General features: G+C 41.9%; 1 protein-coding gene and 1 long non-coding RNA gene across 3 annotated transcripts in view; one reads left to right on the top strand and one right to left on the bottom strand.

Moving 5' to 3' along the window:
• The window catches only part of LOC311518187, a 109,958-nt gene that overhangs the window by 45,065 nt on the left and 37,300 nt on the right, over window positions 1–27,593 (top strand). Inside the window, exon 4 of one of the 2 annotated variants that reach the window (XR_014710916.1) lies at window positions 16,959–17,075. The exons of the other annotated variant lie outside the window; for it this stretch is intronic. This is a non-coding gene — a long non-coding RNA (uncharacterized lncRNA). Of the gene's footprint in view, window positions 1–16,958; window positions 17,076–27,593 lie in introns of those variants that run through there. 2 annotated transcript variants of the gene reach the window in all.
• The window catches only part of LOC311518186 (visual pigment-like receptor peropsin), a gene marked incomplete at both ends in the record, with an annotated part of 45,606 nt that continues 32,801 nt past the window's right edge, over window positions 14,789–27,593 (bottom strand). Inside the window, 4 exons of the mRNA XM_084623747.1 lie at window positions 14,789–15,232; window positions 16,982–17,205; window positions 19,060–19,164; window positions 23,316–23,415. Coding sequence (XP_084479873.1) covers window positions 14,789–15,232; window positions 16,982–17,205; window positions 19,060–19,164; window positions 23,316–23,415 — 873 coding nt within the window. The remainder of the gene's footprint in view (window positions 15,233–16,981; window positions 17,206–19,059; window positions 19,165–23,315; window positions 23,416–27,593) is intronic.

Here is a 27,593-nt window from a genome sequence, read left to right as displayed (position 1 = left end):
GATCACAGACCACAAGCCTCTTGTTAAAATTCTTGAAACTACAACGGGTGTACCAGCTTTAGAAATTGCTGTATTATGAAGGCAGACTGTGATGCCTGCATCTTACCACGGTCACGTCAGGTAAAAGCCATTGGAAAGCCACAGAAATGTTGTGCCATCAGAGATGAAATATCTACCGCAGTCAAATCCCAATTTGAAAATCACTGTTTTGGCCAAACTTCTAATTACTGGGAAAGAATATATGCAGAGCCTGCACAAGGTAGGTAGATAGATAGATAGATGTAAACGTTTCCTTTATCTGAGACTAGGTACTGAAGCAGTGCCACTGTTTAATGAACGGTGTAAGTCAGGTTTCTCTTCCCTCCTTCACAGCACAGCCCCCTCCGATTCTGTCCCCCTCCAAGAATGAGGCCCTGGAGCAGTGCCACCTCTCTTTCTTCACTGCTCAAGAGAAGATGGTAGAGTAGGATGGTATCTTTGCTAATGTCTCATAGAATGTTTAAGCAGGCGCTGGAGGGTACATCTGGGAATAATCCAGGTCCTATTTTGACAGTGTTTTATATATAACTATATACCTCTTGTGTCTCTGTTGTCAGACACCTTTACATTTCTAGAAATCTGCTCTTTGTGGAGCCATCAGCCATTTTGTTTTCAGTTTCAATGTAGCTTGTCATAGAGGTGACACACACACTTTAAGATCTCTTGTGGGACTTTACTTATTTTGTAGTTTTCCATTTGACTAAAGAGAAAGGTCATTCAGGCTGAAAATACACAGTTGCTCTTTGAGTATGGAACTACAGAGGAGATTTTCCTGGAGGGGACGCTAGAAGTTGCTAGTATTTCAAACCGGGTGCAATAATGGCTTTGCAATAGGTTATTACAGAGAAGAGAGATTCTAAGGAAACCACCAACAATGAGCTCTCTTTCTGCCACTTGACTGACTGAATATTCATAGATAGGGCCTATCCCAGTGGTACCCAAGTGCTTATGTCAGCTATATAAAAGAGCGCATCTGTTTAGATTAAACCCTGCTCCTCTGAAAATGGAAAAACTGCTTATATCCATGTTTACAATGTCTTGCATTTAGTGGTGTAGCTGAGAGCCACCTGACAATGGTCTAATGAAGTTTGCCAAATAGTGCAAGACTATAAAACCCTTTGGCGTTGCGGATCTCATAAAAATGATGTCATCTAGGTCGAGGAATCTTATGTATGGCGGAGGCAATCAAGTGTTTCCACAGTGGTGAACTCAGCTTGGGGGAAGCAGGCAGCAGAGTCTTGCAGTTCCAACAGAATCCAAGTGACTTCTAACAATTTGTTGTCTCTATTCGAGTGCTTTCAGTGCAGGCCCTGTGCTATAGCTGACATCATTAATTCAGTTTCCCATGCATATCAGGCCTTATTCTGGATCATATAGCCCCTCAGCACATGTATAAGGTCCATATAGTCCCTGTAAACCAGACCTGTAAAATGTAAATTCAGTAACAATCTTCTATCTGTTTTCCCTGACCATGTTCCCTGGGTGTTTTCTACTTACTCTCTGTAGGGCATCAGATGTCAGTGTAAACCGGCAATGCCAGCCAAAAAAACCACTTCACAGTACTGAGTTAGTGCCTGCCTCCCTGAAACTGAATACATCCTCTCTGTGGTGCCCTTATCCCTGTCTTCTTTAGTCTAGCCTCTAGGGAACAAAGACTGTTCAAAGTGTAGATTTTTCTGGAGGCAGCATGCTGGAATCATAGCCGAGTGCTGGCAGCTACAAGTTTCCAAACAAACTTGGCCAGAACTGCCAGTGTGTTTAATGGGGGTAGGGAGTGATTAATTTATTTTCTTTGCTGGTTTGTATCTTACAAAAAAATGTAGTTGCTAGAGCTCCTAAAAAGCCCATCTGCATATACAACCCCTTACAAAGACTCACCACATACTGGTGAAAACTGAGGGTCTGTCCACACTTTGGCTGAAATCATGCTCCTGCGGTTTCCCTGATCAATGTGGACAGGGATTTTTTCTGATATTCTGCAATGCTACAGACTGCCCCTCAAGGTTATCAAGAGTAGCTTTATAGCATGGTTTTATATAACATGGTCCTCAGAGGGGGAAAAACTTGTCCACGCTGATCACAGAAACAGTGCTAGAACCATATGTTGCTTCAAGCATAGTGTGGAAACAGCCAAAGTAATGTTTGAGGAACTGGGTTGATGCACTAGAAGCTGCCTAGGCTAATCAGTAGCAAATTATAGATCAACAAGGGTTTCATTCTCATTAGAGCTCATCAGCACGGTCCACTGGGCAGCTTGCTGGCCTTTGGGAGGTTTCCCCTCTAGAATAGGTTCAGAGTAGATTCAAAGTTTGTGACTAGTAGGGTAGGAAAGAAAGCATTTCTGGTTCATAGAGTTCATTGCAAGGCATTATCTACCATCTGAGTGTTTGGATGCACCAAACAGGTACAGATAAGGGTACAAGAGGGCCAGTAAGCAACGGGGTGGGGTTTTGGGGAGACTGTAAATTAGAAGCCCTTCGCCCCTCCCCCCCAAATCCTTACTTCCAAATCTACTTTGCATACTCTGTCACTGAAAGGACTGTATGGGTGGGGAATGAGAAGGGGGCAGTGTGTGAAATCTATAGTAACAGAGTTACGTCTGTAGCAAAATAAATGTGAGGGTGTTGCCGTGCCAGCATTCAGGCATTCCCAGTCACTCAACGGGGTCCTGATCAGCTGAAGAGTCTCCTGACCCTGCCATTCTAGTATCCCTGCTTTAGAGTGCCTCTGCCTCACCCCCAGACTCTCTGCCTTGCCTTACCCTCTCTCCAAGGATTTCCGAGTCCTCCATGCCCCTTCCCTTCAAAGGTATGTGGAACCCTGCTGCCTGTATTGCAGTGCTGTGAGGGTGGCCACTATCTGCTAATGACCACTATCTGCTCCCTTCTACAACCTGCCCTCCTTCTGAGCTGTTCTTCTCCCATTTTAAAGCCCTGCCTGCAGGTGTGGCTGGGTGGGGCCACCTAAGTCCAGAGCTGCTCTTTAATAACCTGCTCTCCGGGGTTTGTAAACCCATCACACCTTGCAAGGGGGGGCTATGTGGGTATGTACTCTACCCACCACCAAAGGAAGAGTGCAGTGGAGATGTGCCCTTAGAGAGAAAGAATATGGGTATTTTATAGAACATCTCTGCCAGACAACGTGCATGCAAGATGAGGACACAGAGGAGAGATATGTTCACTTGGCCATGCCTGGTCTCCACCTACAAATGGCCCCTTTTCACTGCTGTTCCCTGTACCATGGCATCAGTGCAAAGGGGCTGGATTCCCATATCATGCGCCAATTAATGCAAGGAGTAAGATTTTTTTAGTCTTTCTGTCTTTGCAGAACAATGATATGTGACTCTTTGCAGGCAGAAGGTCATTATGCACAAGCTTCTGCAGTGCAGGAGCCTATGGCTATACACTTTGTAAGTCTCTGATTTTTTATAAGCACTAAAATTCATTCCACCTTAAAAGAGAGAGATTTTAAATATTGCTACATATCACAGTAGTTGTATTAATTACAAAGCTGGTTACACAGAGACATACTAGCAAAGAAGAGCCATCCATCTCTTTTCTAAATGCCCTTTAGGCTCCATTGAAAGATCAAATAGAGTCTGAAAGCTTTCTTTGAAATCTATCTTTTGAAAAAGAAAACCTGCTCCTTTGTGAGATCTAAAAAGGAGAACCTAGGTGTACAAATCCTATTAGATGGATAAATCCTTCTAAATAGGGTCCTGTCCCTTCTCCCCAGTATTTCACAAAAGTGTGATCTGCTTTTTGACCCTAAATTAAGTAAAGCGGGTCATTTTAATCAATTGCTTAATCACATTTCATTTGGAAAACCTGTGCGCATTCCTGTAATTGCTAGCATGAAATCTCCATCAGAATTCCAAAGAAAGGACTGCCAAATCCTTATAGCTTTTTTCAATATAATGTGGAAAATGTTGCCACGGATTTCAAATTAAACTAGTAATACTTGGGATAAATACATTAAAAATTCTGAAGCACTTTCATATCTACTGTTGAAAAGCTCTATATAACAGCTAGGTATTAGTCATAGTAGCAGTATTTTCCATATAAGGCTCTCAAAGCACTGTACAAAGAAAAGCAAGAATATGGTGGGGGCGGGGGGAGAGGGAGGAACCCTACAGTATTTCCTATATATATGTAAATTACAAGCAGCCTCTATTTTCATGCAATATGGCCATGTCTAACAACTCTTTAGGGCAGAAGTAATAACAAACAATAAGGTACATGTTGGAAATTACTCCTAAAAGACCACCAGTATACCTTTGGCATTACTGACTCGTTAACTCTACACTAAACTGTTCTAAAAGCTTTGTTACTATTGTTAATGCTGGCCAAAAAAGCAATCATGACAGCACAAATGAATCCAGCAGGCCAACAATCAACTATATAGTTCTGCCAGATAAGAGTAAACCTCTTAATAGTGCAACTCTCAGCAACAGCAATGCAGAACTCAGAGTAGCTGGGAAAGAAAATAATTTTAAAATAAGTAATACGTACTTACCTCTTTACTCTGTGTCCATTTGATATTATAATATAGATAGATCACCCCTGCTTAAATTGAAATGTTACTTGGAAGGACGGGAAAAATAAAGTACATGACTGTTCTTGTAATATTTTCAGTACAAAAGAGTGGGTTAAAATAAAACAAGCAACATTTTTACTCATGGGGGGAAAAACCTGAGGGACACAGATTTTTAAAGTCACTGAGGTGCCAAAAGATACAGATGTGTGTCACACTTAGGACATGGGTGATCTGGCCCAGTGTGAAGGACCAGGAGAGAGGCCTGTGGTTGGGGCCGAAGTCAGAGCTGAAAGTCAAGCTAGGGGTCAGAGCCCGAAGTCTGAAACCAGGAGTTGGGTCTAAGGTCGTAGCAACAAGGCAGGTACTGATGGGTTGCAGAGACAGCTTCCTAGAACTCCCTCTGTGCTTAAATAGTGCAGCTGGACCAGACATCACTGGCTATGCTGCCAATTGGGTTTCCTGTGGTGCTTAGTCTCCTAAGGGAGTGGTTCTCAACCTTTCCAGACTACTGTACCCCCTTCAGGAGGCTGATTTGTCTTGTGTACCTCAAGTTTCACCTCATTTAAAAACTACATGCTTACAAAATTAGATAAAGATACAAAAGCATCACAGCACATGATTACTGAAAAATGGCTGACTTTCTCATTTTTACCAAATAATTATAAAATAAATCGATTGGAATATAAATATTGTACTTACATTTCAGTGTGATACTCGAGGCTGTTTTTCACTTGTGAGCTTTGTTTGAAGCCAGATCCCTGCCACCTGGGGCTGAAGCATGTAACTTAGCTTCGCGTGGCCACCCCCTGATGCCAACCCTATACTTGCAACTCCCCTAAACCCGTCCCATGACCACCACCCTCCTGGGGGCTGCAACCCCTAGGTTGAGAAACACTAATCTAGATGAGTTGAGTATCTCCTGGAAGACCTCTGAGTGCCCCCAGGTGTACACGTACTCCTGGTTTCAGAGTAGCAGCCATGTTAGTCTATATTCGCAAAAAGAAAAGGAGTACTTGTGGCACCTTAGAGACTAACCAATTTATTTGAGTATAAGCTTTCGTGAGCTACAGCTCACTTGCATCCGATGAAGTGAGCTATAGCTCACGAAAGCTTATGCTCAAATAAATTGGTTAGTCTCTAAGGTGCCACAAGTACTCCTGGTTGACCACCACTGATCTATGGTGCTTCAGTCATCAGTCATGCTCTAAGAGGCAAGCATACAATCATGGCAGTAGAATCTGCAAACTTATAAATGAGGCAAAGAATTGCTTGAAATGGATGGCACTTGGTGCCAGCATGAACAATGATGTTCTCCTAGAAGATTAGATGAGACTCATCTTGGAGCAAGCTCAAACATTCAGTGAAGCATTTGACGATGTGGAGAAGCCACACAGAGAAAAAGAGAATGGAATCACAGAATGGTCTGGCAGATGTCATGAACAGCACCCCATCGCCGCACCATTCTTTGCTAAAGATTGTTTAGAGTTCTTCTCACAGATGGAAGGGGTGGGGACAGGCCCCCCACTTGCTCTGGCCCAGAGCTCCAGGAAACCTTAATTCGCCTCTGCACATTGCTGAGAGCAGGCATGCTTTGTGAATGCCACAAGCACTGAGATCCAGGTGGGGATTGCAGAACAGGCACCATCAATGCCAGAGCCTGACACCCAAAACTACAGTGTGGAACTGAGAACAAGCAGTCTCAATGCATTCCCTAGACAGAGACCCTGGAGTTTGCAGAGGCAGATTAAGATTTACTGGGGCCCTGGAAAAGAACATTCCCCCGCCCCACTCTCACCACGGGGGCAATATTACTGTGACACACAGCTGTGCTGATTGAATTTTATTGCATGGCTCCAGTTACTTCACCTAGGTCAGGGTTACAAAAGGTTATATTGTGGTCACGTGCCAGGCATCACTATTTACTGACTGCAGAGGTTCCTGTTACAGTTAGTGCCTCATACACTCTACTGAGGTCCAGACATCTTCTGCAGGCATTTTTGAGTACTGAGCCGTAACCTCACAGTTCCCCAATGCCTCTCAAAACGGAGGAGCATGTTGCCTGGATTCTCTTCAGTGCCCAGCGGTGTGTGCAGGGGCTATCTACCCATTCTTCTCCACCACACACCTCTTAAGTCTCTATGAAATCCTGAAGTAAATGGGAGTTTTGGTACTGATTTCAGTAGGGCCAGGATTTCTCCCCATAGCTCCAAGAGAGGAAGTGGGGAAAATCTGTTTTGGCTTAGTTTTTTCTCTGTGGTTCTACTGTCAGACATACAGAAGTTAAATATAAGTATATGAGTTGGACAATATGGGGGCTTCTGCCACCAGCTATTCCCCTAGTAGAGGGGAGAAGGTGATAAGAAGAAAGAGGTGCAGGCTGTAAGAAGCAGGACCTCATATTAGAGTCCATGTTTGCTAGTGGCTGGCAGACAAGAGTGGAGCTGGGATGAGCAGTTGTTAGAGGAGATTTGGGGTTTCCTCAATACAGTAGCAAACAACCCTATTGATCTGTTTATATTGAGGAGCTAACATGACCAGAGCCCACAACACACTCCGTTACGTAAGTCTGACCAGATCTGGCTCTGTCTTTGCAAGAAAAAAGACTAGTGAGTGACTTTTCAAACAGTGAAAGCTTAAATTAAGTGGAGCTGATAACTGTCACAAGGCCCCTTAATCGCAAGATTTTACACTGTGAGGGTCACAGATAGAGCCACACTTTAAGGAACTTGAGCCAGAGCCATGAATTTACTTGGGCAAGGCAGGCAGAGGGAGTATGTGAGTAGCTGAAGGTATTCAGAGCTATTTGCAGCTGAATGTCATTAGCATAGAAACAATGATAAAATAAATACGATGTTTTAAAATGTTGAAAGAATGACACTGTACCTATGGTCCATAACTGCAATGGGAATAAACCTGACCATTTTCCCCCCCATATCAAGACTAAATATTTTGTTTAAAATCACTGCTGACCTTCCTTTATTGTTGTCTAATGAGGGCTGGCTTGAATGGCTAGGAAAAAGTTATGTAACCAGTTGCTCGGATTTCATTGCAGAATCTGAAGTAGGCAGCAGTTGCAAATGTCACCATTTGTCTTTTGAGTTTGTTTAATTGAAGCCCAACTTGTTCGCATGGTGTGCGGTTCTTTGTTTTCTCCCTTGTTTTCTGAGTGCCAGTGAAATGTCACAGCTCTGACTACTGTGGAGTTCACAGACCAACCACAATCCTCAATTAACAAGGGGCCTCATTGAGCCATTGTTCCAGGGAAACTTTCCACGAGGGAGGTGCTGGCTGCTTATCTGTGCTATTCCCAAACATTCCCAAATACTTTTACACTCTGCTTCTTTCATTAATTGGATTATTTGTTTTTGAGCTTGTTGCTGAGCAAGTCAAATTGTCCCATGCCTGGTTAGCAAAGCCTGAAATAATTGTGGTTTTTAAGGGGATGAGTACAAGCGCATAGACCAGTCTGGTTTCCTGAGCCTGCTGTGAATATTTCATTCATGCTGGGTTTATCCAGATCTCAAGGAAAGTCTTGAATGAGAACCAGTGGTTCAAAATGTGTGCACTACTTGCTTGACGGTCAACTCTTGTTTTGTTTTAGCTAAGCCGCTATAAGGATTTACAGGCTGATTCAGATTAACCAAACTTCCTTGTAAAAGTCCAGCAAAGATTACATCTCTTCATCTCTAAGAAATTTGCACCCTAGCATTAGTCATTCTAACAATCTTTATATAAGTCAATTCCCATAGGAATGAGGAAGGTGAAATTGCTGGTGTAAAATGGGAACTCCCACCTATGGGAGTCCTGGTGGCTTTTTCTGCTGAACTTGCAATTATTAGATAGAGAGTAACAGGACTTTCTGCTTTTGAGATTTGAATGATTGTGTCAGTCCGGTCTGTAGATCAATCAGCTGAACGACTGTAGTTGCCCATGGTGCAGCATGTCATGGCATACTTTCAACAGGCTAGGTGCATCTGCTTTTAAAATCTCACCTTTCCAGATCTGCCATACATAAGTTGCATATATAACTTTTACTGCTACAGTTTTAGGAGACATTGTGCCCAATGCTGCTCTCTTAGCAGTCAGTAGCAGAGCTCCTAGTGGCTTAAATGAGAACAGGATTAGGACCATTATTAGGACATCCATGAATGCGAATAACTCTCTTATGATATGAGATCTGGATTAGTTGTAGCTTTGTATTACACTGTGGAGACACTTTTATCCATCAGAAGGGAGACTCTAACATTCAAAATTAAGGACAAAGGTGAAACCTATAAATAACAACAAAAGGAGGAAGGCAATATATAAATCGTTTCCTCATAACAATGGTTTTCTAAGCTCAAGTAATCATAGTCACCTTTCATGATGGAAAGTAAAGTGTATTACAGTTTGTTTTAATGCTGTGAAAGATCCTATATTATCCCAAACAGAAAGCCTGATTTTACACAGAAGCTTTGTAATGACATAAAACCATTTCTGACCCACAATAATGAAAGACTACACATCAGGCATCCCTGTTGAATGGTTACTCGTGTGATTGCGCCAACTAAATGACAACAGCACATTCTGCATGAGAGACACTTAGGAATTGTTCCAATGGAGGTATTAGCAAAAAGTTCTGTGTGGTGGCCAGACTGGGTGAGACTCAGTCCTGGGGGGTGACTCCAACGAAGTCATTCGAGTTACACCCGGCATGAAGTTCATTCATTGAAATGACAGCAAGGAGTCGTTTGGGGTGTGAGCATGTGCCAGCACTGCCGACACCACGGGTACGACTGTGGTTCGGGATGGACTTTGGCGGAGAAGCCATGTGGATTTTGCACGAGCACCTTGGGGAGAAATGTTCTTTGTAGTTGTTGATGCTGCTGTGCATGCTAAATCCACATTATTTATAGCAACTAGTGTATCAAAAGCCTTAAGGGAGTACTATGCTTTTTTTTTTTTTTAATACACCCAGACGGTTAGTTCACAGTTTGCATTATAGGAATTTGAAAGATTTTTCATTTCAATAAATGGGCTCAAACATCTGGCCACCTATTTCCGTCACTGGTTTAGGGCAAGGAGTTTTACTGTTGTTTAAATAAAGTTTAAACTCTTGAAAGACAGTACTTCAACCAGGTACTCCAACATGTTGGCAGTCTGGTTGCCTGTTGTAATCTTCCTCATATCAAGCCATCAGCCATGTTACTTTTTGGTAAAAAAAAATTGAGGTAAAAACTATATCAGGTATGATCTGAAATTCAGCAGGACGTTGCAGTAAAACAAGCTGAACACATGGAGCTTGGGGCACAGAATGCTAGAGTAGGAATTTGAAGTTCAGACGCTATATTCTAGCCAGGAGCTCTGCAAGCCAAGGGAGAAATAATTGGGTATTTTCAAAAGTTGTGGCATGGTCAGAGCCAGTATCTTACAGCTCCCCTTCAACTTTAATTCTGCCCCCTTGTGCCCATGCATTATGATACAATATTCACATACAGGATGGAAAGTATTTTTTTCGACAGGACCCCTTCCTGAATCAGTGCACAGGATGGACAGTGCTCTGGGAATCAGGCAGCTGTTCAATAGTTCTCTTTATCTTCAATGTATGGGCCCTGCCTTCTTCACCTTGCCCTATCCAAACTCAGTGCTCAGTACAGAATTATTAATTTCCTCATGGAATTTTTTTGTCGCTCTCTCACTATAGTATCGGCACCTTACAGACCAGAGCTTCCTAGAAGGGGGAGGAGGAGCAGTTTGACCAAGGGCCCCCTCAGAGGGGCATTGCAACTTGGGGTCTCAGCACCACTCAGGTTTGGCCCACCTGCCCATCAGGCATGAAGGAGGAATGGCCAGGCAAATTTGAGTGAGTGGCATTGTGACCTGGTGCAAACCTGAGTGGTGCTGTAACACAATGCACCAGGTCACAATACCTGGAGTGGGGAGCCCAGCCCAAGAGCCACGGCTGTGGGGTGAATGAATGGCAGGCTTATTCTCCAACCCCAACTCCCACCAGGCCTCCCCCATTGGTAATTTTTTTGGAAGTGTAGGGGGCCTCAGTTTCAAATTTTTCTCTAGGTCCCAAAAAAACCTCTCTGCGGCCCTATCGCATACACTAATGAATTTAACTGCACAAGTCCCTTGCGAGGTACGGACATAGCATCCCCTTTTCACAAATGAAGAATTAAGATCAGAGATAATAGCCCAACATGGCCAGAAGTGTACACTAATTTTAGGTGCCTAACTTGAGAGACCAAAGGCCTGAATTTTCAGGTGCTGCGAGCCCACTGATTTTAACCAAACTCCCATGGGCTTCAGCTGGAACTGTGAGTGTTCAGCACTTCTGAAAATCAGACCCTCACATTCTTAGGCTGGGCACCCCAAAACAGTGGACACTTTTGCAAATTTTGGTCTTATTCTCTTTGGGCCAGACTTTGGAAGATATTTAGGCACCTAGAGATGCAGATGGATGCCTAAATATCTTTGAGGATCTGAGCCTATGTGCACAGCTGCACCTTTAGGCACCTAAATAGCTTTGAAAATCTGGCCCTTTGTGCCTCAGTTCCCCATATGTAAAAAAGGGGATAATATTTCCCTCGCTCACATGGTAGTTGTGAAAATAAATCCAGTCATGTTTCCAGAAAATGAGGAACATAGAATCAGTGAGTACTGCTGAAAATTCTGACTGAAGTGACTGACCCGACATCTCGTAGGAAGCATGTGGCAAAGCCATGCCTGAACTGAGCTCTCCTCGCAGTCCACTGTTTTAAGATTATCATTTTTTAAAGGAAAGGGAAGAAAAATAGAACAAAAATCAGGAATCTCAAAGACTCTTAAGGCCAGAAGGGACCACTGTGCTCATCTACACTGACCTCCTGCACATCGCAGGACACAGAACCTCACCCACCCACTCCTGTAAGAGACCCCTACCCTCTACCTAAGTAACCAAAGTCCTCAAATCATGATTTAAAGATGTCAAATTACAGAGAATCCACCCTTTTACTCTAGTTCAAACTAGCAGGTGACTTGTGTCCCTCGCTGCAAAAGAAGGTGAAAAACCTCCAGGGTCTCTGCCAATTTGACCTGGGGAAAAATTCCTTCCTGACTGCAAATATGGCAGTCTGTTAGACCCTGAGCATGTGAGTAAGATCCACCTACCAGACACCTGGGAAAGAATTTATTGTAGTAACTCAGAGTCCTCCCTATCTCTGGCAGTTGGAGATACATTTTAAAAACCCTCCATGATGGCAATTATTTCATACTTTAAGTCATGAAGCAAATCACTTTACGTGCATTGAAGTGATGTTACACATTTTGGACTTCCCCCACCTCCCCCCACCCCGATTGTGTTACATACTGGTATCTGCTTGCAATCACAAAACTGCTTCTAGTCAAGACGTCTGGATATCATGTCTATTTATTTGAGCAACACTTGGTGACAAACATGCCACTGTTTTTGCTGCCCTTGCTGCTGCTGATCCTGTACCACATGTTTGGTGTCTGCAGTGGTATCCCTCTGCCTAACCTGCCCAGCCAGATAGACCGCCTTGTGGGTGCCCTTTTAATGGGAGCCAGGGTTCTGTGGTATCACTGTGTATTGATGAAGGACCATAGCTTACTACTCCACATGGTCCTTGCAAGATGAAGTACCGTTGCTGCTTGCTCAAACTTTTGGGAGAATAGAATACACCTTCTCCTCCATCAGCAGATATGCCTGCATCCCGCTTCTGCTCCTTCTCCCTCTTGCTTTCCTCTCTCACTTCTTCCTTTTCTCCACTTCTCTTCTGGTGTCCTCCTTTCCACCACTCTCCATCCCCTCCATCATCTAATTCCCCTATTTGTTTGTACATATGTAATTTTGTATCTATTAAAGTGGTCAAAAGTAGCATACATTACAATTCAGACTGAATTCTAGCTTGCAGTCTTGCGGAGTTGGAAGATGTCCATGGAACTGGGTCTTAACTATGCAAGACTATCATTTGGAGAGTCACTTCTGTGGTGAATTGCCATAACAATTCTGTGTATACTAAGGGCCAACGCCTGTAGTGAGTGTATTGGGACAAAGGAATAGGGAATCTATTCATCCCCAGTGTGTTTCCCTTACAAACAACAAAGCACTAGGGGGAGCCAGGTTAGCTGGTTTGCTGGTGATGAGACATGATCAGCCCATCAGCTGAATAGCTAACGTGTACACTTGAGACAGCAGGATGTGTCAGTTGGGGCCGCATGGTGCCTCACATCAAAGGAGAAGCAAAGTGTACTCAATAGTGCATAGCACCTGCCCACACTGAGCCAGCAGCATGGTTCTTGTGCTAGACGCAAGGGTTTGCACCCTGCTACTCACCCCACTGTCACCCCTGCTTCAGTCCAGGTAGGATTTTGCCCGAAATCTGTTGTGGGTTTGATTCACTCCTGTAATTGTGGAATGCAGCTTCACCCAGACACAAGCGGCTGACCTATTTGCTTTTAATTATTTATGATAATGAAATAGAAAAAAAACCAAATTCTCAAAAATTTTCCACAAAAATGAATACGCTTTCAGTTCAGCTCTATGGCCATGAAAGAAATCATAGTTCACTGCCATTGCTTATGAAGTTTATTTGTTTTTAAGTTCAAATCAGATGAAAATCTCAAACCAAATATACTAATGGAGGAAATTAAGGTGGATTTTTTTTTATAACTTTTCCAAGAACCACATATGGATAAGCATACTTCTGCAAAACAAATACAATGTTTATGTACTTGGACACTCAGATTCCAGAGATTCATAATGAGCAATGTGGTTTGCAAACCATTAATTATTTATTCTGTTTAACGATGGAACAAACAAATGCCAATAAATGCAGGCAGGTACAATGTTTGAGAGGGAACATGTCTACTGTAAACATGCTGATACATTTTTTTGGTGGAAGCCTGTGAACAAGAATAGCCCCTAAGGAGGAGAAAAATGAACATGCCTCTCTTTGTTTTCATTTTCCAAAACAAACCTGACAGAACAGGCAGATTCTGCCAATAACAAGAAAAATAAACCCCACAGCTTTTCTATTTAAATCACTGCCTTGTCCTACTGTTTTGTAGAGTAGCTATTTCTGTGCATCCAATGAAGTGAGCTGTAGCTCACGAAAGTTTATGCTCAAATAAATTGGTTAGTCTCTAAGGTGCCACAAGTACTCCTTTTCTTATTTCTAGCTAGTAGTTGGCAGTTTTGTATCCCTGGGCAGATATACGGATGACCCTGAGAAGAGTCAATAAAGGTTGGGTTTTGTTTTTGTTTTTTAAATAATTTTCAACCCATACTTTATTGGTACTCTTGTGAGAACAGCTTCTTGCTAGTTTCATTGCCCGTGCAACATCTCTTACTCAGATTTAATAGCCAAGTGAAAAGATCAGTTTGGAGATGTATGAAGAAAATTAAGGCCAACTTCCCTGAGTATGAATGTTACGATCATGCCCTTCTCACCCAAAAAATCAGGAAAGATTAATATAATTCAGCAAATAAACAAAGACAGGTGTGACACTGCCATTCATAGTTCAGCGAAGTACTAAAAGACGCCAATACCACAAAGAGCTTGCCAACTAGCCCAGTGACATGGCTGCTACTGCACTCAGTTCTAGCTAGACTTCAGGACTCTTATTTCTACACCAGCCACACCCACTCATCCCTCTAGTTTGAGTAGCCGGAGAGCATCATGGAGGTGACAGTGTTAGTCTCCCACAGAGAGCATGTGGCTTTTGTGCATCCTCTAGTGGCCAATCTTGGAACAGCACTATAGTGATCTTAGCAGACACTGACTTCCCTTTTGGCCTTTATCTAAGGGCAGCATTGTGGAGCCAGAGGAATCGGATAAACCCGGGACTGTTAAAGGGTGGAAAAGGGTGGCAAAATGTGATCTGGGAAATGAAATCACCTAATTAATATAATTTGGATATGAAAATATTAGTGATTTTGGCTAACCGATAAATTTTCTAAATAAAGTCTTTCAAATGCAGTACTGTAGATCCAGAAAAATTCCCCCGGCACTAGATTTGATGCCCACTGCATTTGCTGAACTGCATTTTATAACCCATATATAATAAGAATTATATCTGCTTAGCACATCCTGATTTGCTTTAAGTCGTACAGGAGTTAGTTCTATAGTAAGAGACAGATGGAATGGGAATTAGGGAGCTGCTCAGAAGTGGTGAGCTGAATCTGTTCTACTTGTACATACACTGGATGCACATGGTAATTTCAGCCTTACAGTCTATCACATTCAATATTGGGGTTGGTAGATGCAGAATCAAAGGTACCAAAATACACTTCCCTGTTTTTGGGAGGTGGGGTGTTGGTTGGACTCCCTACCCCAGAATCAGGACTGGGTGCAGGCTGGACCTCCGCTGCATATTTCTCTTCTCTCTGAGAAGGAGAAGGCTCCTGCTTCTGCTTGAGGTTTTTGAAGCGTTTGAGCTTCACGGGGTCCTTAGTCTCCTTAGCACAATGCAGCAAGATGAAAATGTCCCTTCGGAATTTGGAGCTCATTCCAAAGTAGATAATGGGGTTGTAGAAGCTGGCAGACTTGGCAAACAGACTGGCAAGGATGCTGGTTAGATTGGGCACAGAGTAGCCACAGGCAGACCACATTGAGATGACAGCATATGGAGACCATGCTATAATAAAGGCTGTGCAAATGACAATAGAAACCTAGGCGAGAGAATGAAAACATCTTTTATTTTCTTAAGACAATACTGTACATTGGATTACACTAAAGCAGCAGAGAGATGCAGTGTGGTTTGATGGCTAAGAAACACCTGGCTTGTATTCCCAGCTGTACCACTGACCTGCTCTGTGACCTTGGGCAAGTCATTTCATCTCTCTGTGCCTGTATTTTCCCTCTCACACTTGTCTTAGATGGTGAGCAAGTTGCGGCAGGGACTGTCTGTTACTATATGTTTGTACAGAATCTAGCACATTTCTGATGTGGAAAATGTGATGATTGTCTGTTTTAGATAAGGAATTGAGCGTATGTCTTCATTGCCATATGCTATTGTATATGATGGAAACCACTTCAGGTCAAGAGTGTACCTGCTAGTTCCTAGGACCCTCAGTTCTGCTAGTTCCAGCACCCTTGCACTAGGACACACTATGGGCTAGATTTTGCAACTTTTGCTCTTGTTCATTGGTACTTATTCATATATGCTGTCTGGCTTTGTTTGGACAGCTCAGATGGGTATTTCTCAGAAGCAATTCAAATATATAGAATTGGCTCCACTCTAAGTATTTACTGAGATAAAAATAGCTCAGGTCCTTTGTCCACCCCTGGTTTTCAGAAGTGCTGAGACTCTCACAATCCCAGCTGCGACATCAGCAGGAGTGATGGGTGATCGTCTCATCTGAAAATCAGGCTCTAGGCCAGCAGTGGGCAACCTGCGACCTGTCAGGGTAATCCGCTGGCGGGCTGCCAGACGGTTTGTTTTCATTTGCACGGCCGCCTGCAGCCCCCAGTGGCCGCAGTTCGCTGTTCCCAGCCAATGGGAGCGGCGGGAAGCAGCGGCCAGTGGCGGCTGCAGGTTGCCCACCGCAGCTCTAGCCCAGTATTTTCAAACATAACACCTAAAAAGTTTGACACCTGAGGCACTAAATAAATGCCCGGGTTTTTAGAAGTGTTTGGCAGAGAGCGTTCCCAATGAGTGCAATGGAGTAGCGGGTATTCAGCACATCTGAAAAGCAGGCTGCTTACGTGGGTCCTGAAATATAGATTTAGGTGCCTAACGATAACTTACGTTTGATTTTTTTTTTTTTTGCCACTTGTATTTTGAAAGAATTAGGATGAAGATGCAGGGAATATGAAATAAGAACGGTCAACTAAGGGCAGGAAAAAGAAACAGGAAGGGAGACTGGAAAGAGGATCATGCAGAAGAAAGATACATGGTAGAAGGACAGAGAGTGGGGGATGGGAGGGTGGGGAGAAGTGAAGGAAATGTAGGATAAGACTCAAAAGGGAAAAAAAAGAATAATAAAAACAAAGTATAAAGTATAATAAAAACAGGTTTTTATTATACTCAGGTTTAATAATGAATAGTGGGATTTTTAAAAGCACTCAGCTTTTACTAAATCTCCTATTAACTTTGATGGAACAGGAAGCAGCATTAAGCCAGTGATTAGCATTTTTAAGAATTCCACCATAAGTTTCTCTCTGCACAGTACTATCACTTCAGAAGAAGAGGAGGACACAATCTTTGGTGATTCATAAATAGAGTACTTCAGTTATATATTTGCCATATTTTTGACTGACTGCATGATTTTTTTTCATGTTCAGGTTTAATGTTCATTTGTGATCCAATTTGATAATAAGTCTTCAATTTCGTCATTGAACTCTAATGCTGTAGAAGAATGCAAAGTGCCCGCTCTGTTTTCTTGTATACTACAGGTATACGAAGCACCTAGACATACCCGAGTGACATTTCGCTCCATTCGCCTCTGCCTATCTGTTGGATCGCCCATTCCAGTTAGTGCATGGCTTGACTTGACAGTGTTGATGATAGACACGTATGAGAAGACCATGACAATCACAGGTAGAAAGAAACAGCAGATAAATATAGACACAATGTAGGACTTGTAGATTGTAGAGAAATTGGCTTTTGCCCAGTCTATCTCACAGGTGCCATACATGCGATCTAGAAAACAAAACAGTGTGGTTAGCTTTTTTCCTTTTTAATATATTTGTCTTTAATAATCTTAAAGCATTTGATTTATAAATTTAAAACATAGTTTTCTTCTTTTAGAAAGCAAAAGGACCAAGTGATCATGGTGATTTAATGAATTATGACATAATGTTCTATAGACACAATTTTCCAAGACCTCATAGATTGCAACAAAATGTATTACAGGCTACTTGCCTCTGATTTAGATTTCCACTGCCTAGCCAGCATGAAGAAACCATTGCTAAGGGGGGACAGTAAAGGGTAATATTTTAATTCCCATTCTCAGAAAAATGGTTATTAATTCTGTAGGTTTGATACCATTGCAAGTTATGTTCTTCCATTTGCTATTACTTTCTACACAGTAACTTTTTCTAAGATCTTGGTACCAAACAGCATAATAAGAAGTTATTGTAACAAAGATAATACACCAATCAATTAAAAAAGTCACGTTAACTAACAAATTACAAAATAAGAAATAGGAATAAAAAAATATTGAATCTTTCAAAATAGAATGGAGAAAGCCACAAACATTCTATATGGAAAGGACTTCCACTTTAATGATACCGGAGGTGCAAAAATATTAATACAGCAAATGGCTGTATTAATGGGACCACACCTGAAAAAAACTGAGATCAGACATAAATTGCAAACTAGAGCGTACAGTTATAAAGGGGCTACAGATGCTTAGATAATGGGCCAGATTCACAAAGGGATTTAGGTGCCTTAAGATGCAGGTAGGCACCTAGTGGGATTTCAGAAGTGCCTACGCAAGTTACGCACTTAACCGAAGGTCAATGGGAATTAGGCATCTAACCTGCTTGGGTGCTTTTGTATATCCCACTAGGCACTTATCTGCATCTTTAAGCACCTGAACGCCTTTGTAAATCTGGCCCCGAAACAAAATATTGAGTATGACTCATAGCAATAGAGCCTGCCTATATATTTCACACTTGAACAAAGGTTGGAATGAAGGTTTCAAGGACTCCCCAAAATGAAATGAGCAGCAAGGTTTTCCATAGACTGTAAACAGTTTTAAAAAAATTAAGTCTGTTGACTGCTCAGACAATCATTGCAATAAAATACATCACAAATAAGCAAAAGCATGAACCAAAGTTTTAGCTGTTTACACAGTCAAGTATTTACAATCCCTGGAAAAGTTAAACAGGTGAAACCTGCATGATTCAGCAATGGAACTCATATTAGCATCAAATTACAAGACCTAATCAAAAATAAATCCTCTTAATTCTCCATAGCTGATGAAGTTTAAATGGGATGAATTAACTTTCAGAAGACAGGAACCAGAGATAAAAAATTAATTACTTACCTTGAGCTAAAAGACATTGGTCTTATCCATATTTAACATCAAAAAGTTCTGATGCACTTATCTGGATACATTCAGTAAGAACCTTGCAAACCAAAGGTGAAATCCTGGCTCTATTGAAATCAGTGGCAAAACTCCTATAGACTTCAACGGGACCAGAATTTCATCCCACAAGTAGATTGTATAGGGAAATATTGGAAAGGATGTATGCAGCTGGACAAAGTAGCACATAAGCAGTACTCTCACCCATGAAATGTAATGTAATATCACTAATTAGTAGAAGATGCAGAGAAAGTACCAGGCCCAAAACTGAGATCTGAGGTATACCCAGAGTACAATCATAAGCATTCCCTGGATAAATTGTTCTTTATGAATTATACTCCCAGCTCTACTGATAATCAGTCTGCTCTACAATAAACGGCAAGATAAGAGGGAAATCATCTTTGTTCTATTAAGAGCAAATGTGCCAATTGTGTCACTGTAGGAATGTATGAGAGGCCCTTTACCTGTATAACTGCCCCATCCAAGTATTGGAGCCACTGACCAGAAGAAAGCTGCTATCCAGATGAGAACCAGGGCCACAGTGATGCTGCTGTTGCTAATGCAATGCCCTGGAACATACAACACGGTGAGAAAATGGCACTTAACACACTGACCCTTTCCCGATTTAAATCTATTCACATTGGACTACTGTAAAGACCAGGGAGGGCTAATTAGGGGAATCTTGGTAATTGAGATAATTCCCAGACTAAAAAAATGTTTTTAAACTAAAGGTAAGTTTGAAAGTATAGATCAGTGACTTGAGTGTTCAAGATTTTGCAAGGACATTGGAGTTAGATGAGATTAGATTAAAAAGTGACAGATAAATTAGATAGGAGACAATTCGGAAATTCAGTGTTAAAGCTACAAGAAACATATATGAACTTTTGCAGTTTTGTAAACCTTTAAAAAGACAGGAAATTATAAGTTTAATTTAACACGAAAAAAGAAAAACAATGGAAAGAATGGACATTCACTAGTATAGCATTCAAATAACTTTAAATCTGCCCCCACACTGGTAGCCAGAGGAAAACAAACCAGAAACTCAAACTACCGTATTCAGCCAGCATAACACTTTCAACTCATCCATGATCAGAGAAACCAGAATAACTTACTCTTAACCATACAGTGGTTGTGCCAGTTCCAGCCTTCTTTAAAGGGATATAAAGTCCTCAGAAAAATGCATCCTTTACCTGACTAGATTAGCAGAGTACTCTCCTCACTTTTCGTTCAGATTCCATGTTCCATCACTTACACAAATATCATTAGGCCCAGGTGCTGCGGTCTGCACATGCAAACCTCTCAGTGCCAGACAACACACAGGAAAATTATTTTAACCTATTACATTTGAAAGAAATTTCTGCTTTCCAGACAATAGGTGTAGACAACTGTCTACGTATATTTTGCTGAGGTTGTCTGGTTGTGACTTGTGATGGGATTTAGCCCAGAGTCCAGCCCACTCAAATACTGCAAGAGCCTTCTGGAATGACCCTTACATTTAACTCTCTGGCACAGATATCTGAGATATGTATGTTAATAAAGTTATTGCTTTCCCTGTACTTACCACTTTTCCTACAGAATATGAGCCTCAGGCGTGTCAAAGGCAAAAGGCTTTTAGTTACTCACATTTCTAATGGTTTTAATTAACGGATTCCACTCTCTTCTCTTCTTTGTCCTTGATTCCCAAGCTGTTGATGCTGTCATTGGATGGGAGGGGTTCTGAATGATCCTACTTATTAAATACAGGAAATGTTTTCAGCCTGAGTCCCCCAAGTGCTCCACTGTGTCCTCCCTTACTCGCCCATGCCCTCCCCTGTCAGGGATAGTTGAGCGCAGTTTCCATAGTGCTCCCTGAGTATCTGGCCTGACTTCAGTGATAACGAACGTGCAGTTTCTGCTATGGTTTGGCTGCATCAATGGCCCTTGATAATGTTGCAGTCAGCAGCAGCAATAAAGGGATGGGAAAAGCCACGTGGGCCAAATTCTGATTTATACGGAGGCCCACTATGCAGCAGTGTAAAGCGACCCTAAAGTGGAAATAAATTGCATTTACACCCCGTTACGCTGCTGGAGTGGCATAAGGGGCCTTCGAGTAAATGAGAATCTGGCTTATACATATGTTTAATCTTCAATTGTGTAAGTATTCAAAGCAGGCTTTTTAAGTACCCTCTTCTAACCAGCAGAAGTTTTGGAAGCTTGGCTAAAATGTGTGCAGCCCTGCTCCCTGTGTCGATGCAATTAATTTGGTTCCCATGGGAGCGGTGGTGAGTTGCTGAAGAGGTAAAACTCTGAAAGAAGAAGATTTCTTCAGAGCACAGAGAGCTGTCCAAGACACTAGACTTCCTGCGGTTACTTAAGGCTAGATTCACAAAGGAACTCAGGCACCTTGGGCTAGATCCACAAAGATATTTAGACTCATAATTTCCACAGAAATCAATTACTTGGGCATGGGGTATTCTGGGGCAGGTTTTGGGCATGGGGTATTCTGGGGCAGGTTTTTCTCAATCTCTCCTGGGCACGAGACACAGAATTACTCTCAGAGGTTAGGGCACTCACCAGGGATGTGAGCGACCCAGGTTCCAGTCCCTCTCTTCCAATGCCTATTTAATTGTTTATACACAGTGGAGCAGCCTCAACAGGCGAGATTGAGAGAGACCCCAGAATACCCCATAGCCCAATGGCTAGGGCACTCTCCTGAGGTGGGTGGGACACCAAAGTTCAAGTCCCTTCCCCACATTAGACAGAGGAGGGAATTGAACCCAGCTCTCCACATCCTGGGTGAGGGCCCTAACACCACTGGGCTAAAAGTTACAAAGGGGGCACTATCACATCCTCTGGCTGTTTTGTGTGGGTCTAGGTATGTTCAGAGCATGCCTACCAAATTGGGCTCCACAGGCAAGATAGGTGGGGGAACACCTAGTTTGAGGATCTTTCTGGGGCTTAGCTATGATGCCTAGGCACCTAGGCTGAGGTGGCTGTGACCTTGCTCTCCGGTAGAAACTTAGGTGAGAGAGACGTGCATTTAAAATATGGCTAGATATGGTACAATAAATACAAAATACGGTACACAGCACAGCCTGATTCTGACTGCCCCAGCACCAGACTGAGTTAAAAATGGGCCTTAATAGATATATCAGTGACAAGGTGCATTGGTTCTGGTGCAAAGGTGGAACTTCCTGCAGAATATATATTGCCTTGTCAGGGTTGTTATTGCCTATGCAATTAGAAATATAATTTATATAACACAGTAAATGTATACTGTTCTTTATATACAGAGATTGAGACAGGATCCCTGCTCCAAATCTTACAGCGTAAATCACACAAAACAAAGACAAAAGACAATACTGGATAACACTGGAGTTGTGAACTAGCATGGGAAACTATTGATTAGAAGAAGATAGGGAGAATTTCTGGATGGAGTGGTTTTAAAGAGGGATTTGAAGTAGCTGAGCAAGGACTTTTGGTGGGAGATTTCTAACAGGATAGGAAATACAAAATAAATAATGGGAGGAGGACATCCATGATCTTTTAAGTGGGACGACTGGGAAAAGGGTGAGGAGCAGATTGGGGTAGGTGGGAATAAGAGCAGAAATGTAGATGGTGGCATGATTATGTAGGGGTTTGTAGGCAGGTGACAACAAAGAGTATGAATTTAACAGAGTAAGAGACAGGAAGCCATTGGAGATATTCAAAGTGGTGTAGAGCAGTGGGAGAGGGAGATAACTTTAGTAGTGGTATTTTGGATAGATTGGAGGGCATGGAGGTTAGAGAAGTATACAGTAAACAAGAAATCAGCACTTGGGGAAAGGTTTTAGGGGCAAGGGTCATGAGGAAAGAGTGATTTTTGAGATATTGAAGAGGAAGAAATGACAGGAGAGAACTGGAGAAGGGAGAAGTAGAGAGGAAAGCCAAAAATGGCATGCAGATTACAGGCCTAGGAGACAGGAAGGAGAGTGGCAATGTCAATGGAGCTAGGCAAGGAGTCTGGAGGAAGGTTTAAGAAGAAAGAAGTTCAGTGTTGAAAAGAGTGGGCCTGATTCTGACCTCACAGTGTGTAAAAAGTACATGGGTTGATCAGAATCCGGTCCATTGAGTTTGAGATGATGGTAGGGCATCCTAGAGACAATGGCAGAGAAGCAGTTTGAGATGCAAGACAGGATGGTGTTGGAGAGGTTGCAGGGAAGATCAGTAGATTTCAGTGTCCCAGGTGACACCTAACCCTATTCACAATGCCTGCTGTGAGCAGGCAAAACACCACTGAGAACAAAAAGGCATTTGTGGAGGAAAGTGTCCCAAGCCAGGTCTATTAATGGCTGGCAACTGTCCTAAACTTCATTTAATACAAGATGAAATTCACCTCTTTGCAGAGGGACAATGGACATGTGCACCACTTAAGTGCCATTTACACTCTATTTTGAGGGACTTAAGTGATACATAAGCTTAGTGTTGGCCCTCTGCACGGGGTTGAATTCTACCCACAGTGAAGCAAATGTGCCAAGAATAACCCTGCTCTTATTTGGGTTAATCTGAAAATGTTTGATGGAAGCAGATTTCCAACAGAAATTATTGGGCCTGATTTTGATTCCCCCCCTTGTCCATTGGCCACCATGTTACCCCATTGACTTCAGGGGAGTTATTCTTGTTTTTCACCAAGGTAACTGAAGGCAGAGTCAGAAACCAGCGCTATTTTTAATTTCTTCAAATGTGTGGTTGAAGCCCTTACCTCTGTCTGGATGGCAGCCCTTTATGTAGCGAGTCACACTGATCACTGTAAGGGTATTAATGCTAGCCAGGCCAAACAGAAGTGTCAGAAATCCATCAATCTGCAAAAACAAATAAAAAAGGGGGTTTGTTCCCGCAACCAAACTACAGAATGACAAGGGGGTTGGATTGAGGGGAACTGTTGGGAATGCTCCAGTGGTTTTATATTAATGTTCCTGAAAGTTTTTCCAAAAGCCCAAATGCCAGTGAAATATAAAATGTCAGGGGTCTTTACCATAGAATCATAGAATATCAGGGTTGGAAGGGACCTCAGGAGGTCATCTAGTCCAACTCCCTGCTCAAAGCAGGACCAATCTCCAATTTTTCCCCCAAATGGCCCCCTCAAGGATTGAACTCACAACCCTGGGTTTAGCAGGCCAATGCTCAAACCACTGAGCTATGTCTCCCCCCAATCTCTGTGATCACTGAACAATTAGACACTGAAAAACTAGATACGGTGTGTCATGTGGGTAATGTGAATGTAAAACAAACAAGCAAACACCTGCTGAAATACATCCCCCCAAAATACAAAGTTACGGAATGAAAGAGAAAAAAGACTGCACAGGAGAAAGGGGATAGGATGCAACAATCCTCATTATATAGAGACAAATATGTAAACTGAACACATGAAGTTTAGGTTAAGGTGGCAGTAGCAATAGGAAGCATGCAAGCATGCAATCAACTTAGCTGGGTGGAAAAAAAGATTTTTAAAACGTCCAAACCCAAATCAGCCAAATTATTTATCTTTGAACAATGCTAGTCATATTTGTTACTGGTATGGTAAAACTGACTCAGGCCCTGATCCTGGAATCTGATCCACACAGGTATGCCTGCATAGACCCTTTTGCCTGTGTAGCATGCCAGTGAAGTCAATGGCCGCACTAGCAGTCTATACACAGAATGGTTACAATTCAACTAGGTTAATTCATGGCTATAAGGAAGAAGTACCTGCTGAATGTAGCAAAGATGGATGTAGCCAGCTGCTAGTGAATACTGTGTGACTGGGAGGTGATCTGGATAAAATCTTTGCAGGCTTAGTCTAATTTTCAAAAGCTTGGAATCAGATGCAAACACAGAGCTAGAGGGTCACTTGGAGGTATAAGTTTCACATTAAATTGAGTAGGAAAACTGATGTAAGTGGCTCCACACTGTAACTTGCAAGAATTTGGTATTCAATGGTTATATAAATAAAAACCCTGCAACTTAAACCAGTTCATTATTCTGGCAAAATATATTCAGTCCTCACATAATGGCACCACTCTCATTGAACTCATGCCCGAATTTGGCCTGAGGACATTGTGAATGAGGTGAATATAAATTAAAGTAGGTGTGGTACGCTTTATCTTACACCCTTCTCCTGCAACAAGCCCCCTTGTGCTTTCTCTACATTCATTTTGCAGAATCCCTGAATAGTAAATCAGTGCAAGATGCACTATTATGGCACTTACATGGCCACGTCTGTCAGATTTATGATCAGCTTACACCTGATGTGTAACCAAAACCAATGTATATGTCACAAAAGAATATGACCCAATGATTTCCATGGATGCAGCATATGCTTTCTCCAGGTTGCATTTGGCTGAATTTGTCCTGTTGTCTCTCAGGATTAGTTAAACACCTGGAAATGCAAATGCACTATACACTTCATTAAGCTTATGGAAGCAAATAGCCTCTGCTCTACTATGTGCTATAGCCGTACTGCACAAATTGAGATAACAACATGTGCAAGGACTGCTGTAAATCCACACAGTCGTAAGCTTAAAAAATAGTACGAGTTATTGTTTAGAACTGAACAGTGTTTCAGGAACCATGAGAACGGTGAAAAATCTGAACAAAAGCCTAAAAAGCAGTAATAATAAAAATACATATAAAGGACTAGGGCTGGATCCTCAGTGGATGTAAACTAGTACAGCTCCACTGAAGTTGTCATGTGTCGGCTCAGGATATGACAATTGCCTCCAAAGATGACAACTGTTATTCTCTCATCCTCATTTCCCCATCCTTGTGCCAACATCATTTCTCACTGAGGGACAATTGTATTTCCTGATCAACTCAATCTACCAATGGAGCGCACAAAAAAAAATGGCAGGCAAATGAGACTAGTCATTTTGATTTAAAACGAAATACTGTATCATCATAAGTAGAGTTAGTTGAAACATTTTCAGTGAAACATCTTTCCATCAGAAAATGCTGTTCGATTAAATTGAAATGTTTCATGGGAATCAGAGTAGCAGCCGCGTTAGTCTGTGTCCGCAAAAAGAAAAGGAGGACTTGTGGCACCTTAGAGACTAACAAATTTCTTTGAGCATAAGCTTTCGGGATGAAGTAAGCTGTAGCTCACAAAAGCTTATGCTCAAATAAATTTGTTAGTCTCTAAGGTGCTACAAGTCCTCCTTTTCCTTTTTCATGGGAGTGTGTCAATTTCAACTAAATTGGTGGTTTTGATAATGCGGAATTTTTTTTTTCACCTTTATCATTTTGATTGATTTCATTTTGACTTTTATATTAAAACATGTTATAATTTAATATTCTATTTAATGTTTAGCATTATATCCTAGTATATATAGCGCTTTGACATTAATCAAACAAAACATTTTTACCTTATCAAAATAAAACACTTCAATTTTTCTCAATTGAAATTTTCAAAATTTCTCTTCAACAGGAAAAATTTTAAATTTTGATTTTTCATTCGGATTTGGAACTGCAAAAAATGTCACTTCAGAATTTCCTGCAGAACAGAAGTTTGGTTTTCCAACCATTTCTAATTATAAACAAGGAAACAGCACAACACTTATCAAACAAATGTATAGCTAGTAAGTAATCACTATCTTTCTTCAAATATCACCTTCTTCAGCACCTCAGCATTTAAGTTACACCAGACTAGTCTCCTTCCAACAGCAGTTTAGGGAGACCTGGTTCTCCATGGCTGCATACCACGTGTAGATATTTAAACATGAACAGAGTGGGTATAAAATGCTACCATTCTGACTTGCAAAGGTATAGAGGACTACACAAGGTGCATTGGATAATAAGGGAATCTATGAACCTGATCCAAAGCCCACTGAAGTCAGTGGCAAGACTCCCCAGTTGATTCTCATCAGTTTTGGTTTGGACCCTGTATTAGCATAAAAGATGCTTATTTATGCATTTTGCCTTCTGACTTTGGCACCTTATGTAATACCCCTCCTATTCATCTTTGAATCTGTTACAGCCCCAGAGATTTTATTTTATAAGCCCCATATGTGGTTTATGGTATTTGAATTGGGGACAGTATTTGATAGTGTCTGATGTAGTGTCTCATGCAGCCTTCCTCTCAAAATTAATTCAGCTCAGCTTGGACAGACACACACTTCATGTGGACCAAAAACAGGCAGCAGGACCAAAAACAATAAGTAATGACAAATTGCAAAGCACTGAGGTCCAAGGAGGTGCTTAGTGTGGTACTGCAGAAATTGTATTGGGCAGATCTTAATGTCTTCATTAATGGCCTAGAAGAGGGATTAAACAGCCCATGAATGAGATCCCAAGAGGATATCAAATTCAGAGGAGCTGAAACCATAAACAGGACAGAGAAAGGCTACAAAAGGCTAGTGGGTGGAAGCAGGGACAATAAATAGCATTCTAAGATTTATCTTGGAAAAATACCAACATATGTCTCAAGTACCTAAACACCAGGGTTAAAATCATAATGTCCTCAGTGCCCTCCCCTCGGGTGGAGCACCTGCCTTGTACGCCTAACCATCCTTAGCATGGCTCAGCCTCACAAGAGGCAAGGTGGAGCCCCAAATGTGACTTCCCAAATGGGTAGCAGACGGTCAAAATTGGATGGTTATATTACAGAAAACAACATACATTTTGCAATTTGCATACTGCAGTAGCTGTACATTGTTTCTATCTATATTCTTTATCAATGAAAATACAATATTTGCTCTTTGGTTATGGGTTAAAAGAGAAAGGGGATTAATTAAAGCACTATGCTTAGCACTAAGGAGCTGTCAAGCCCACTAGCTTAGCCAGCTTTAGCCTTTTCTGCTCCTGCCTGGCTCACTCCCAGCTGCAGGTGTTAACTGTTGGTTAGCTCTAGGGGTATTGTTCCTTCCCTTCTTTATAAAATCAAGGTCAAGGTCAACTCGGGTTTCTCTCTCCCTATTCTTCACTCCCCCTTCCTTTCAGTGAATTTACTGTTGGCCCCTCAGCTGCTCTCTTCTGTGGATTTACTCCAGTTGCTGTCTCTTCATTC

This window comes from Lepidochelys olivacea (genome assembly GCF_965140295.1).
Source record: "Lepidochelys olivacea isolate rLepOli2 genome assembly, chromosome: 3".
NCBI classification, from domain to species: domain Eukaryota; kingdom Metazoa; phylum Chordata; order Testudines; family Cheloniidae; genus Lepidochelys; species Lepidochelys olivacea.
Note: the sequence above shows the minus strand (reverse complement) of the source record. Positions and strands in the feature narration are given on the sequence as shown.